The 14,428-nt window shown below is 43.6% G+C and overlaps 2 protein-coding genes across 2 annotated transcripts; both read left to right on the top strand.

The window, feature by feature from the left end:
* Positions 1-11: 11 nt before the first annotated feature.
* LOC135170045 (uncharacterized) lies at positions 12-11,194 on the top strand. Its single transcript, XM_064135542.1, has 4 exons — positions 12-153; positions 1,669-5,336; positions 5,404-5,498; positions 8,601-11,194. Exons 1-4 carry the CDS (start codon positions 143-145, stop codon positions 9,759-9,761), a joined length of 4,935 nt encoding a protein of 1,644 aa, XP_063991612.1. The 5' UTR covers positions 12-142; the 3' UTR covers positions 9,762-11,194.
* A 152-nt stretch (positions 11,195-11,346) lies between these two features.
* LOC135170097 (abnormal spindle-like microcephaly-associated protein homolog) lies at positions 11,347-14,336 on the top strand. The gene has a single exon (XM_064135615.1). It carries the CDS (start codon positions 13,066-13,068, stop codon positions 13,411-13,413), a length of 348 nt encoding a protein of 115 aa, XP_063991685.1. The 5' UTR covers positions 11,347-13,065; the 3' UTR covers positions 13,414-14,336.
* Positions 14,337-14,428: the final 92 nt, after the last annotated feature.

A 14,428-nucleotide genomic window follows, 5' to 3' on the forward strand; every position in this document is an offset into this window, starting at 1 on the left:
CAGGCCAGTTGTGCTTGGGAATGCTCGCTACACATACGTAACACTCGTGCCTGTCACCGACCATCACCGGTCTTTATATTTCTTCAATTTAAAAGCTCCAGATATATCTTCCGAACGATAGCATTAGTGAAAAACTGATTCAATGTCCTCAAGGTATTTTTTATTTTTTTTCTGGAATTTGCGTTTGAGTTTTCCGGGGTCTAGAGGTGAATAGATGGCGAGAATCTTATGAGAGAGTATTTATTATTAATCTATTTCTTCATTTATAAATGCTTTCAACAATCTTCATATTTATTGTTCTCCTAAGATGAAAAAATCCTCTCAAGAGAATAGCAAAATATGACGTAACTTAAACAGATCACTTTTATTTTTTTTTACCATCAATTCCATTTCCTATTTTTATTTTCGTGAGTTTTTAAAATGTTTCTCGTGACTATTCTGTTCGCTTTTGAATCATTAGCCTATCATCGTAGCTATTTGATGTCCAGGGGGGGGGGGGGAAGGGGAGAGAATTTTTCAATACGAAATTATGTCGTAATAATAGCCTTCGAAGTTGTTAATTCCTGACTTTCTTAATTACATGAATTTAAATTAATAGAGCTCCTTTCAAAATTGTCTTTCTATTTTTTTTTAATTTGAATGAGGGGTGGTAGTCATTTCTCAGGGCAGTGAGGGTGGCGGGAAGGCTATTCTAGACGTTTTTTTATAATTTAAGTCATAATGTCCATTAAAGTTCAACAGAAGAACCCAAAAATAAAAAGTGAAAATTGCAAATAAAAATAAACGATGAATTATTATTTTTTCGATAGTGAGAGCCTTCACAGAGCCCTGGGATTATCTCTATCAAGTTAATGTCCTCAAGGTAGTTTGGAAAATTTTCTCTAGAGTTGTTCTTCTATTTGCGTTTTTATTATTTTTTTATGCCTCAGGGATTGTAGGTGTTTTCTGGGGGATGGTGGGGCGTAAGAAGGTCATTTCACTTATTTTTTCCGCATTGACAGGGTAATGTCACTGGTCAGGGGGTGGAACGAACTAAATATAACTGGTGATTTTTTTATGACTTTTTGAATATTAAATAAATGTAACAATCGTAGGGGTCAAAGGTATATCGGGAGATGTTAATTGCTGGGACTTCAACGATCGACAAAAGAGATTGGAATTTTTTTCCATTCGAAGAAAGTCGTTAACGAGATAATTGCGTGATGAGTGACAAATATCGAAGTGACTTGACTTATGTGGTCCCATTGTCCAATTGAAAAATTGAAGAATATAAATACGAAGAGAATTATCTCGGTAAATCAAGAGGTTTTTCTTTATCACAGATTAATTTTTTTAACATCGCGCCCCCTCCGCGAATAGAAATTCATGAATAATAAAAAGATCAGTGACTCTAACGAGATCAATTCCGCCCCAAAATCGATTCGCTCCCACTCCCCCCCGGTATTAAAAATTCATCTCGACAGCGTTAACAACCTCTCGTCACCCCCATAACTAACAAGATTTCCCTCTTGTTTTTGAATTGTTATTGTACGCAAATACCGTGTGATTTTCCTTCGTAAACAATTTTTTCGTCTCATAACATTACTTTTGTGACCAATAGAATGTCCAGAAATATTTTAGTTGACTGTGAAAAAAAAATAAATAAAAATAAATAATTACCACCCGTAGCTTCCAGGATAAAATGGCGGCCTTCTCACCGCCGAAGCACACTTCCGGCTTCCTGGTGGCCCCCCGGGTGCCCCAGGGTCTCGCAGCAGCAGTGGAGGGTCTGACCCGAGAGGTGATTCGCAACAAACCCGAGGACATCTACGTATTCGCAGCGCGTCACTTCGAGAATCTTCTCCAGCTGCGCGAGCAGTATGAAACAAGCGGGACACCCCTGGAGCGGGATTCCCGGGCCCTCCGGGACATGGGACTGACCCATTTAACTTCCCCGGAGGGTCGAAAAACCTCGACTCAGGCGCGCCTCGAGGCGGAGCGCAGTGGCTGGTCCCTGAATCAAACCGCCAAAGTCCTCAAGCGTCACCGGAGCATCATCGCTGACTCTCCCACCTCCCAGGACCCCTTCCACCCCAGCACCGACTACCATCCACCCTCCAGTGCTACTCCACCCCACCACACGTGCTCGAAAACCCCGAAGAATGCCCGACGACCCTCGAAGCCCTTCGAGAGCTCCCCCTCATCATCTCAGTCCGGTGAATCCGAGGCTCGAACGACCCCGAAGATCCTCTCCAGGATATCCACGGAGATGACGTCACGAGACATAAAAAACGAGCTCCGGAAGAACAGAATCAGCAGCAGAGAACGAAGACCAAAGCCCAGAAAACCAGAGGCCGAAGACGTTGGACTGAAAATTGAAGGGTTCAACACGTCGGAGTCGGTCGAGGCCCAGAGGAAATCCTCGAAGCGATCATCAGACAAGTCAAGACGGTCAGAGGATCGAAGGAAAGATAAACAAAATGGGGGCAGCTTCGGTGAGGATAAAATGTCGAGAACGCCGAGTATGGACAAGGTGAAAGATTACGTAGTGAGGAAGTTCTCGTCCACGAAGAGCTTGGACGAGCTTCAGTCCGTGGACTACGTGGAGAAGGTCCAGAGTATCATTGACTCGACAGAGCCCATAATCCGGGAGAAGATCGAGGAGTTGAAGACTGAAATGGTGAACTCGAGAAAGAGATCAAACGCTTCAGAGTCGAAAATTCCCGATTTCCCTCCGGCACCTCGAGACATCCTCGAGACACGATTGAGCGATACGCAGAGGCTGTTGGAGAGTGTCTCCTCGGAGCTGTCAAAGCCTCCAGGTCGTTCTCGGTCAGCAAGAGCCTTGAGGAGAATCAGAAGTATCTCGATGATCTCCACGGAGGACATCAACGGCGGAAGCCGCGAGAGAAACGAGGAGTTCGTGATCTCCGAGCTTCTGATATCCAATGGCCAGCGAGATGGCCTCGACGTGAGGATCAAGGACCACCCCAGTGTCCTGGAGGATCGCAAATATCGCAGGTCCCACTCGGCAAAAGGGAGCAGAAGGAACCGGAATATTTTCGAACCTGAGAAGATCCCAGACAATGTACCCCAGAGCGAAGTACTCGAGTCGATGCTCAACGAGACCAGGAGCATCCTCACGGGTATTTCCACGTCCTTCTCCTGCCAAAATGGCCACAGGAGGTCCAGAGGTAGCGCCAGTGTCTCGTCCTCATCGAAATCGGATGAGGCTGACCCCCAAGAGATTGTGGGAGAGTCCAAAGTATCTCTCCCAGAAGTTCGTCCCAAATCCTCCAAAAGCACCGCCAGGAGCGTTCAAAAAAATAATCTAGGGGATATCGTCCTGCCAGCGATATCTCCAGAGGCCCCACGATCGGCGAAAATCAAAGAAGAACTGGTCCTCCCAGTGTTATCCCCTGCAAGCGCTTCGAGGGACCCTGAAATCCCAGAACTCCCCGTCGAAGAGGTCTTCAAGGACAGCCTCAATGTCACCCCAGAGCCCCTCGACTTCCAACGGCCGGACTCCCTGGAACCCGAAGAGATGATCGAGGACATCGAACCGCCGACATCGGAATTGAAGCAGAAGCTGTTAGAAATCCACGAAGCGGAGAAGAAGATCGCCAAGGTCTTCAGGAGTGAATCAATCCCAGCTCCTCAGGAGATCGAACCCACGGAGTCTGATGATGAGCTGAAGAGAAAGCTCATGGAGCTGATGGAAGCCGAGAGGGAGATCGAACTCGCCCTGGATGGTGCGAAGAAATCAGTATCACTTGATGAAGTATCTACCAGCCAGCGGGAATCAGATCAACCTGGGGATGAGGCTGAGAGGTTGAAGGCATCATTAAGAATGTCAGGAGACCCTGAGGTCCCTCAGGGCTCTCCTCACACATACGTTCTGACTGAAGGTTCACCCTACGACATCCCAGAGTCCGTAACGACGGTAATAATTCCGGAGCACGTGCCCTCTCCTGTACCTGATGACAATACGTTACCTCAGGTTCTCGAGGAGCCTGAGAACTCCACTAAATTCAAAGATCCTTTCGCGTCCTTCGGGGAGGAGATTATTCCCGAGGAGCCGAAGGACTCCCTGATCAACCTGATCCCGAGGAAGCCGGAGATAATCTCCAAAAAACCTGAGATAACAATTCCAAAGCAGAACCTCCAATGCATCAACGAAGAAGAGGACCTGGAAGAGGATGAAACTGGTGATAATGGGACCTCAGATCCCCCGACGAGCTTCCTGGATGTCGAAGAGGAAACGCACGACCCGAAGTCAATGGACGTTTCCGACGACTTCGGCCGGCCCGAGTGTGTCTCGATGTCTTCAACATCTGCGAAGGAGACCAGCATCACTGACGGACCCATAGGGACTCCAAAGGACCTTCCGGACTCCGGGGAGGAGGTCAGTACAGTATCGGCGAGTGTTGAATCCTCGAACGAAGCGAAGGAGACAACTCTCACCGACGGAACGAGCTTCTCCATCGATCCCACGAGACCCTTCGTCCCGGAACTGAATCTGGATTCTCTCCAGGACATCACTGTATCGTCCTTCAAGATGACTGAGGACGAGTATGAACCTGGGGACAATGAGAATACCAATTCGTTCACGGAGACCTTGACGCCTGATGAGAGGGACAGAGGAAGACGCGGGGAGGAGGGACTGGAGGCTCTTGAGGATGGTGATGAGGACCCGAGTGGTGTGTCAGAGTCACTGGGGGTCAGGGAGGATGAGGAGGATGGAAAACTGGAGACTGGTGAGGAAGCTTGTGTTCAGGAATTTGTAGAAGTCAGGGAGCCCCTGTGTGAGAAGAAAGTTGCCTATGTCACTGGGCCAAATGAGGATCCTGAAGATGGGGAGAAGGCAGAAGGTGGTGAAGCATCTCATGAAGATGCCCCTGAACATCCTGAGGAAGACCTGGCAAAGGTGGGTGCGGGGTCAGATGTAGATAAAGAAGGGAAGATTGATGAGGAGAAGGAGTCGGAAAGCGATCAGGGAACTGAGAACTTCACGGAGGAAGACACTCCCTTGGCTGTGTCCAGGTCTGCTAGCCAGTGCACCACGAGGAGAGTCAGCTCTGGGAATTTAGCGAGAGTGAAGGACTCCCGGGTGGAGGAGGACGAGGAAGGGGGCGAGGGTAGGACTGAAGAGACGAGGGTGAAGTTCTTGGGGGAGGACGAGCCTGGGGAGGTGCCAGGGGAAGAGATCGATCTAGCAGCTGTGGGGGATGACGCTGAGGACGATCGAGAGAGGATGGAGAGCAAGGAGTATCATATTTATGTTCCCGAGTTGGATCAGAGCGAGGAGTCGACGACAGAATCGAGTTTCAATTCAGCAGCAACGAAAATTCAAGCAGGTGGGATTTTTAAAAGGTAATCCTCGATGTGAGACTCCATAAAGAAGGATTTTTTATGCTCCTGCAGGTGTCAGGGGTTTCCTGACCCGGCGTAGGCTCCAGCGAATGCACCACTTGAATTCAACTCTCAACGGGGTGCCATCGATTCAAGACAGTATTGTGGTGAGTACTTGAATTCATTATTTCTTGGATATTTTCACGGTACAGTCCAATTATCCGTGAATTACCCGCGTGTCTCATGCAACAATACATTGAACCCCTAATAAATGTGAGGGACTAAGCTCGAGGGGGTGAGGAAGAGGCGGGGAGATGCGTGGGGGTAATCTCTAATGGAAATCTAATGACTTGGATTTCTATGAAGATTATTAACATGAATGTCGAGGTTTATTCGTCTGCAAATGACCATTTTGGGATTAGTTCTCAAGGAGCGATTGATCAAAATCGTATTGATCTGACGGTGGGCTCCGGCGGATTTTACATTTTATTCGGAGAAAAGAAATTAGTTGAAATTGCGGGGGAAATCAAAATCTTGATAGGAATATTTCCGTTGGAAATTTTCAATTGTAATTCAGAAAATTGATTGATGAGTCAATATAATTTATGAAATCTCAATACATTCCTTAAAAAAGCTCCCAGATTTTTAGAAAATTAAATACATGTTGGAAAGGAAGTTTAGATAATTTATAATGAAAAATCATTAACCCATCGATTTTCGGTAATTCTCCTCACGTCTCGTTAAAAATCTCTCTCAGAACATCCGAGAAATCTCTCACCAGCAGTCTAATAATCCCCGGGGTCATTGGGCTTCTCGGAATGGCTCTTAAATTGGACCGTTTGGAAAACAAATCCATTGGAGTTGAACAATCGGGTTAATTTAAATAGGGAATGAGCGGAATGCAGCCGAGAATTGTCAACTGAGATGAGTTAAACAGAGAAGCCGCTCCTTCCGACACATTTAAAATAAACAATTATAAACTCCCCTGAAAACACCGGAAATTCATTAAAATATTTACAATAAAAAATTACACAAAAATTTCCCTTTAAAGGGGAACAGAATTTTATTTTCGAACCTTACAAACGCTTGAAGAAGCAAATAATAAAATATATGTATATCTACATATATATTATCTACAAAAAATTATATATAATATTTATATATATATTATATATTTTTCTGTACATATTGATAAAGGAAAAGACCAATAATTGAAATGAGTAATTCATTTAATTTTAATATAATTTTGTTTCTATGGCTTTTATTTCCACAAAACGTTATATTATATTTTTTGGCAGAGTATTTATTTATTTGGGTTTAATGTCCCATTATGCCCCAGAATGTCTCAAGCGATTCCGACGGCTGTCTCTTCTCCTGTAGACAACGGCCTCGCGTCACAGCACAGCATACACATCCATTTCGCTCTTCACTCATTGCCAAAAACGCTTTTTGCACACGCGATTTGCCGTTACCTCTCGAAATAGACTGATCGAATGTTACCACGCAGAGTGAGAGAGGATGGATAGACCTGACGATAGCCTACATCCGGGTTTTTAACCCTCGACTAGCTCGCGAATACTTGAAATGAGGATATTGTTGAAATAAGAAGTTGCATCATTATCGTGTGCATGAGAAATTATTTATTACGTGATTTATCGAAGTTTACGGTGATTTGTCACAGAAAAGTAGGGGGAGGGGGGGGCACAGGATAATTGCATTTTTGTGGTAATGGGTATTGCGGAATTTTTCTTGACCATTTGAATGGAAATTGTGGGAGAATGAGAAAAACTCGATTTGTTATATTTTGATGGGGAATTTTTCCGCTAATTTATGTAGAAATTACTCAGCTCGAACTCTAATTTAAGATCAATTCGACCCCCAGGTTTTTTTTATTAAATTTCTTCATTAGTGGGAAAAGTAAGAAGCAGTTGAGAATAAGTGGAGTTTAAGTTGTAATTATTTTCAGGTAATGTATTGCACATCTCTCGCGATTCTCTGCCAAGGTTCTTGCTTCCAAGAGAAGTGCACAATTCGTCTTCACTGAGTTGACAGCACCTTGACGCCTTACTACGGCCGTCAAAACGATTACGCAATTCCCTCAAGCGAAGGGAAAACGATTGAATGGAATAAATGACGAATATTACTGTGCCTCATTTTTCAGTATTTTTTATTTTTACCTGTAATTGTCTTTCGACTCATGCGTGACCGTAGCTAATGATATTGTCGAGCTGTCGTGAGGCTTTTAAAGGCTTTTTTGCGGGAAAATTATTCAGGAAATTATTACGGTGTCAATGGAGGATAATAAAATGATAGAAAAAGCGATTAATTCATAGTCCATACGTTAGCTGTTTATTTATATAAATATTGTCGAGGTTTGAAAAAGAAATGTGAAACGATATTTTCATTTAAAATTTGTTCAGCTACTGGAAATATCTTTAATTAATTGAGTTAATAATGAAACTCAAGAAATTTATGACGACAATTTTTCGCGTCAGTTACTCTCGTTTCAATTAATTGCTCCCAACTAAAGTCAATAATTCCTTAATTTTTCCTAATTACTCGAGTGCATGTAACGATGAATTAACTGCACTCATTGATTACTAACACGCCACGGGGATTCGTCCCACGACAATTAGGCTCAATCGTCCCAGTTTCCAATTACCTCAAAAAGTCGGAACAAATCATCAACGGAGTTACGTAATTGACATAAAATTTATCAGAATGAGGCTCAATGAAAATAAACAGTGTGATAACAATTGGGCATTCAGAGCATTTCGAAGCGCTGGGCAATTGGAGGGGAACCTTGAATCGAGCCCACGCTTGCACAATTCAGGAGTTTACGTACAGGATGGATCCAACTCATTCACCAGTCACTTCTGCACGTCACTGGCATTCAATTCATTTTTGGACGTCTGCTGTGAGCTGCTGTAACGACGAATATTCGAATAGCCCGAATGCATTCATTGTTCTGATGACAATTTGCGACCGGATGTTGTATTTGCATACCAGGAGTGATTGTCATTGACAAATAGATTATTTTGCTATTCAACTGCCAAGTTTGAGGATGAAAACGAAGTTCATCAAATTCTATAATTTTCTTTCTTGAAACTTAACGGAAATATTTTTTTTTCTGTCAGTTGAAAGCTCCCGTCATTAATTATTATTAACATTATTGCGGAATAAAATGTTCGTCAAAAAATATTCTCACCGATTCTCAAACCAATTAAATCCCTCGGCTAATCAACTTCTGTTTAATCTACTCCTTCCAGATTGACGAGCGTCCCCTGGAGTACCTGGACGTCCCAGAAAAGGACCTCCTGCATCTGGAGGATGCGGCGACAACAATTCAGAGTAACTTCCGCGGTTACAAAGCTCGAAAGCGTCTGCGTCGAGAGGATGCTATGCAGAGAACCACGATCTCCATGGAACGAGCCTTCGGAGAAGATGGCTTGCGTCACACTGGAGAATTCCACGATTGCATTCCCCTCCCCCTCCTGGACTTTCCTCCAAGGATTCTCCCTGCCGAATGCCCACCGAATAAACCCAATGTAGAGGAGAAAACGTCGAAGCAAACAGTGGGAATGATGTTTGAGTTAGCTCCAGGAGTTCCAATTCTCCAGTTTGGTCTTCCTCCGAAGATCACCAAACTAGTGGATCTCGTCGTCCTCGCGAAAGACGAGAATGCAGTCGAGACTGGATATCTGAATTTTATAACAAGTGTTGAGGATGCAGTGAGTTCTCCAGCGCCAGCTGACGGTTTTTTTAAACCCCCAGCGACCCCTGGAAGTGACGCCTCTGGAGAAAGCACAAGAGAATTCGTAGAATTGAGTCCAAGAAAAGGAGTGATAATCGAAGAAATTACGAGTTTGGAAGAAGCTAAAATTCTGAGTGAAATGAAGGCAAAGGAAATTTCAAAGACTCCAGCGACTCCATCTACTTCAGAAGCTCCAGCAGATTCGGAAAAAGATATTGAAGAGCTTCAGTCGACGAACGAGACTTCAGAAACAGCAGAACAAGAGACATCAAATCCTCCAGAGAAAGAATCTGGGGAAGTCTTGGAGAAGCCTGGAATCGATATCGCAGGAGCACTGGAGGCTCCTCTATCCACTCTAGGGTTTCCCATGAAGGAGGGGAAACTCCTGCGATGTGAGTCTGAAGACTCCGTGGCATCGCACGACAGGAGGCCTCTGCTTGAAGTGACCTTGGCCCCTGGATATCCGATGAAGTCGTTGAGCCTCTCTCAAGAGAGTCAACTGGCTGGAGAAAGGATCGAGTCTCCCATTACGATGATGCAGATTGTTCCAGGAAGGGGGCCATCTCTTCTCCAAGATGATTCTGGAGAAATTATCGCTGGAGAGGATAAGAAGGAAGGGGTGGAGTCTTTGGAGGGACAAGCGAGTACCGAAGAGCCGAAAAAGGAAGGTGAATAGACGTAGGTAAGGGTGAGGACACTTCTCCAACGTCTCAGGGTTCTGTTCGATCCCAGCAGCGATAAAATTTAGTGGGAGATGAAGATGACAAGGAATTGTTGGATAAGAGACATCGACTCTCCGCTGGAAGGGGTCTCCAGGAGATAATGAGGAGGGGGCGGGGACTCTAGAGAGACGAGCGATACCCAAAAGACAAAAAAATAATTATTCGATTCATAAAGTATTTTTATTAAAAAAAAAAAGTAGTGAAATAATCATTGACGTGATCGCAATCAATTAACCCAGAAAAATCCTGAGATATTGACGTAAATTCGTTAAAATATTCGAGATGAGTTAATGACTGATGCTTGCCAAAAAATTCTCGCTAAACTAGGCAACTAAGGCATCATAGAAAATACCAGCTGAATATTTTTGGATTTGAGCTAGAAAAGACTTAGACATATGTATGAAATAACTTGTCTATTAAACAGGTGATGGTTCATCGTATTTCTGGGAGTTTAACAATCTCTGAGGATATCTTGTGCCCAACGATTTGCGAAGGAAAATAAATTTTCATCGGGAAAACGCGGTGAGCGGAATATTTGGGCTGCGAGTAATAGTCTCAGTGCGTTATTTCATGAGCGAAAAATACCGAGGGGTGGAATGCCCCAGATGTCTCGGTCACGCTTCGATGACTCCTCGGAATACCGTCAATCATGTGCATCGAGGATAATTATTTATCGACCTGGTCTGACGTCAGAGGTGCGTGCGAGAGGTCCACAAATTGTTCTTATCACTTTGCAAATATGAAGACCGTAATTTTGACGTCACCTGATGGAGAATAAGTTTAGCTATCTCTCCCAGCTGATTTGGGGAAATTAATGATGCGGTTGCGAATAACTCAATTGGATGATCCTCAGGGTTAAATGAGCCTGAAGGTCGTCGAGAGGTGATAGTAAAATAGTTGCCTCCAGCCCTCTGTCCTTTGCAAGGTATTTTCAATAAAAAAACTGCCCTCCAATGTCCGCTCATCGCAAAAAAAAATCACTTCAAGAGGAAAATCTCCCATGACCATTGAAACCCACACGTGCATGAACTATGACGTCATGAACACTCTCCGTGACGTAGTTGACCCCGTCCCAATGATTCAAGACCCTCATGAAGGCTAGAAATAGCAGATCAGGGGGAGGAATGTCATAGCGACAAATACGAAAAAAACGTCGAGTCACAATTCCATCGGAAAACTGACAGAAACGCGTACGACAGAAAAAAAAAAAAATCATCGAACCAATTATGGATGAATGGACAGTTGGCTCGTTGGTCTGGGCACACAGAATGTCCTCAGGGTCACTGGCAAACAGAGTTTACAATGGATATTAACGTCCCAACGAGTGACGCACCCATTCGTATGTGAGGGGTTTATTAATAGTCCCTCTCTGTTTAATATTATAACGATGGGGAGGGGGAGGGGAGGGGGTGATTCGTAGAACTCAGCAGATCTAACTCTTTTATTTTTTCAATGCCTAGGGGGGGGGGGAGGAGGAGGAGGAGGGTAAGTCTTACAGAGATGATCGTAAAGCGCGGAGTGTAATCATGTACGTGTGCGTAGGTGGTGTAATAGAACAGTGATGACATACGTGAGGATCAACTGTGATTATCGTAACGAGTGATTGCTGACTGTTATTTCTCCCTTTTCGCTGCCTCGACGTTTAAGTCTATTTTTAGGAGAATTTTTTTTTTTTTCACGAGGTATTGATTTTTCGAAATTTATTTCTGGGGTCTGGGATTTATCATTCATCATTGGAGGCAGTGAATAATGATGCTTCATCCTTGTTGATCTGCTTTTTGTTTTTCGGTTTTGCCGGTCAGTATTTATAGAGAGAGTGCGACTTTTCTTTTTGGATAATTTTGGGAAGTTCTTGGTTTTTTTTTTTGAGAAATTGGTTTGAGAGGGTCGGAAGGGCCTCGGGGGTGTGGAACCCGAGGAGAAAATGGGGAATTGACGGCAGAATTCAGTGGGATTTCTGAGGAATTTTGGAGAGGATTTTATTGATCTCATAAACAATTGAAATTTGCAATTGTTATTTTGAAAAAATAGGTTTATATTCATTTTTCTCCTGTGTGATGAGAGGAGGTGGTGTCAATGGTGGGATACAATTCCGATTTATCGTAACAGGCGTAATCAGAGCTTATTGAAGACAATGAATTTATGGGTTTGTTTATGCCGAGAGGGGGAGTCAATGATTGGAGGAATTAACTTGGGGTTCGGTGCGTCCTCATTTCACGCGCGTGATGAGTGAAGATTATGCGCGTCACGCTGTGGAAATTGCGAGACGTTTCGAGAGGAAAAGCACCAGATGAACAAATAGAACTGGTTTTCAGGATTAATACATTTTTGAAAGAAAAAAAAAACATTTACGTAAATAATTTTCAAGCGGATGTTTAATGACTATATGGGTCAAGATTGTGATTGTTATTTCTACCATGACCATGATGACAGCCTCGAAATTATTAATACAGAAAACATTCAAATTGTTACTCGATGAAAAAATATAATTCACCAACAAAGGACTCCGCAAGTATTGTACCCCCGTTTTCGCATTGTTAATTATCTTCAATTAATAATGACGTCAGATGGATTTGATCAGCGCAACGAACAATGACGTGCCCCCCACCCAGGGCTTCCACGTAAACCCGTAGAATAAAACAATCCTCTCAATCCTCAACTCCGCACCATTGGCAATAATAAAAAAAAAAACATTCAATATATTGACAGTGCGCAGACGCCGCGGGAGACTTCATAGAGATCCCGTTGAACACGCGGCTGTTGGATCAGTTTCCACGGTGAAGCTGAAGTGAAAAGAGGCAATTTTCCTCGCAAACTAATCACCGCTTATTCGCAAAGTGATACCAGAAAAAACGTCATCAATAATTAACTGGAAAAAAATCGCGATAAATCTCGAATCGCGCAATCGGCGAGAAGAAATAAATAAAAAAATCTCGTTCCATAAAATCGCGGAGATTCGCTGAACGAAACCGATAAACCAGTTGCCGGTTGAAGTGAGTGATAAGCGGCTGAAGAACGCAATTTTCGCGACGATTCTTATCCTCCAATCATGGTTGTCATCCCCACGAGTCTCGGAGTATCGATATTTGTCTGCACATGTATTTTTGTTGCTTCGTAAACCTCGAGGTTTGACGAAAATTTAAATAAAAAAAATCTGCAACGTCCGGTGCGTTCTCCGCATTTATTCCAGTCCTGCGGTACCGCATCGACTCATTCAGCGGACGAAAAGCCCAAAAGCCCAAGTGATTGACTCCGTCCATGTCGAATACTCCACCGGAAGCGGAGACAATGAAGGCGAATTCAGCGGCGACGAAGATCCAGGCGAACTTCCGGGGCTATCGGGTTCGCAAGCAGCTGAAGGAGAATCGACCGCCCCTGCGGCACGAGGAGAACGGAATTCGTGATATGACGGGGGGTAAAAAATCACTGAAGCGCCAGGACACGAAGAATTCCCTGGAGGAGAAATCAGCGACGAAAATTCAGGCTGGAATCCGTGGATTTCTGGTCCGCAAGCGAAACCAGGTGGCGCAGGCCGCGGCGACGAGGATTCAGGCGGGATTTCGGGGATTCAGGACGAGAAAACAACTGAAACAGACCGGCCAGTGACAGTTGGCTACTGATGATTATACTCCAACACATTCTGATAGATTTAGGAACTCACCCAGGAGGCGGCCAAGATCTTCCGTCAGGATTCTAGGGGTTGGGGCGGTTATCAAGAGGGCGCTACCGGTTATTCATGGATCACCGCGGCGGGGCGGATCACCAGGACGACCTTGGCCCGGCGAAAGCATCGTTGCACTCACCTTGAGATACGCATGAGAGCAGCATCTGGTTGTTTGTCAACTTCAACGTGTTTATATCGCCGTTGCAAATGGCGAGGGCTGGGCTATTATTGTAGTATGAGAGGATGCGAGAAATTTTTTTTTTTCAAAAAAATGTTCATTTCGTGAATAATTTGCGGTGGGAGGGGGTGAGAGAGTTGAATTTTCAGTAATAAAAAAATTTAGAAGAGAGCTCTCTTGAATTTGGAAATTTCCTTCTTCTCTGGTCGTGTGGAATAATCAAAACGAGGGGGTGGGTATTGTTGTAGTCTGAGGATGTGATAATTTTTTTTTTTCACTGGAAAGTTGCCATAAAAATCAAAATATTTTCCTGCGGGTTTGAGATATTGAAAAAACTTTGATTTATAAAATTGAAAATTAATTCACGAAAGAAAGAAGAATTTGTATATAATTTTTTGTAACACGAGACGAATCACATATCAGTGTCGAGATGAACGTAATAATAATAATCATAATTTTTTTCAGTAGCTTCTTTCATTGATAAACAATTCCTGAGAATACAAAAATTAAAGAAATGGATAATTTCAGTGATCATTGAATGAAGGTAATTTGTACGTTACTTGTGTAAATAAAAAATGTTTTTTTTTGTATCATAAAATTAATGAGAGAAATATATTCTGAATTGTAGTAAAAACATGTGTCCAGTATTTAATAAAAAATCATTAGGAGGAATAACGTCATCCGGAATCGTTCCCAAGATGTCTCAATGATTAATAAAATTCATTCTAAAAAATTATCGACAATTGAATCGCAGAGAACCGGAAGTGCGAAAATTGATC

Source organism: Diachasmimorpha longicaudata, chromosome 16 (assembly GCF_034640455.1).
Source record: "Diachasmimorpha longicaudata isolate KC_UGA_2023 chromosome 16, iyDiaLong2, whole genome shotgun sequence".
NCBI classification, from domain to species: Eukaryota; Metazoa; Arthropoda; class Insecta; order Hymenoptera; family Braconidae; genus Diachasmimorpha; species Diachasmimorpha longicaudata.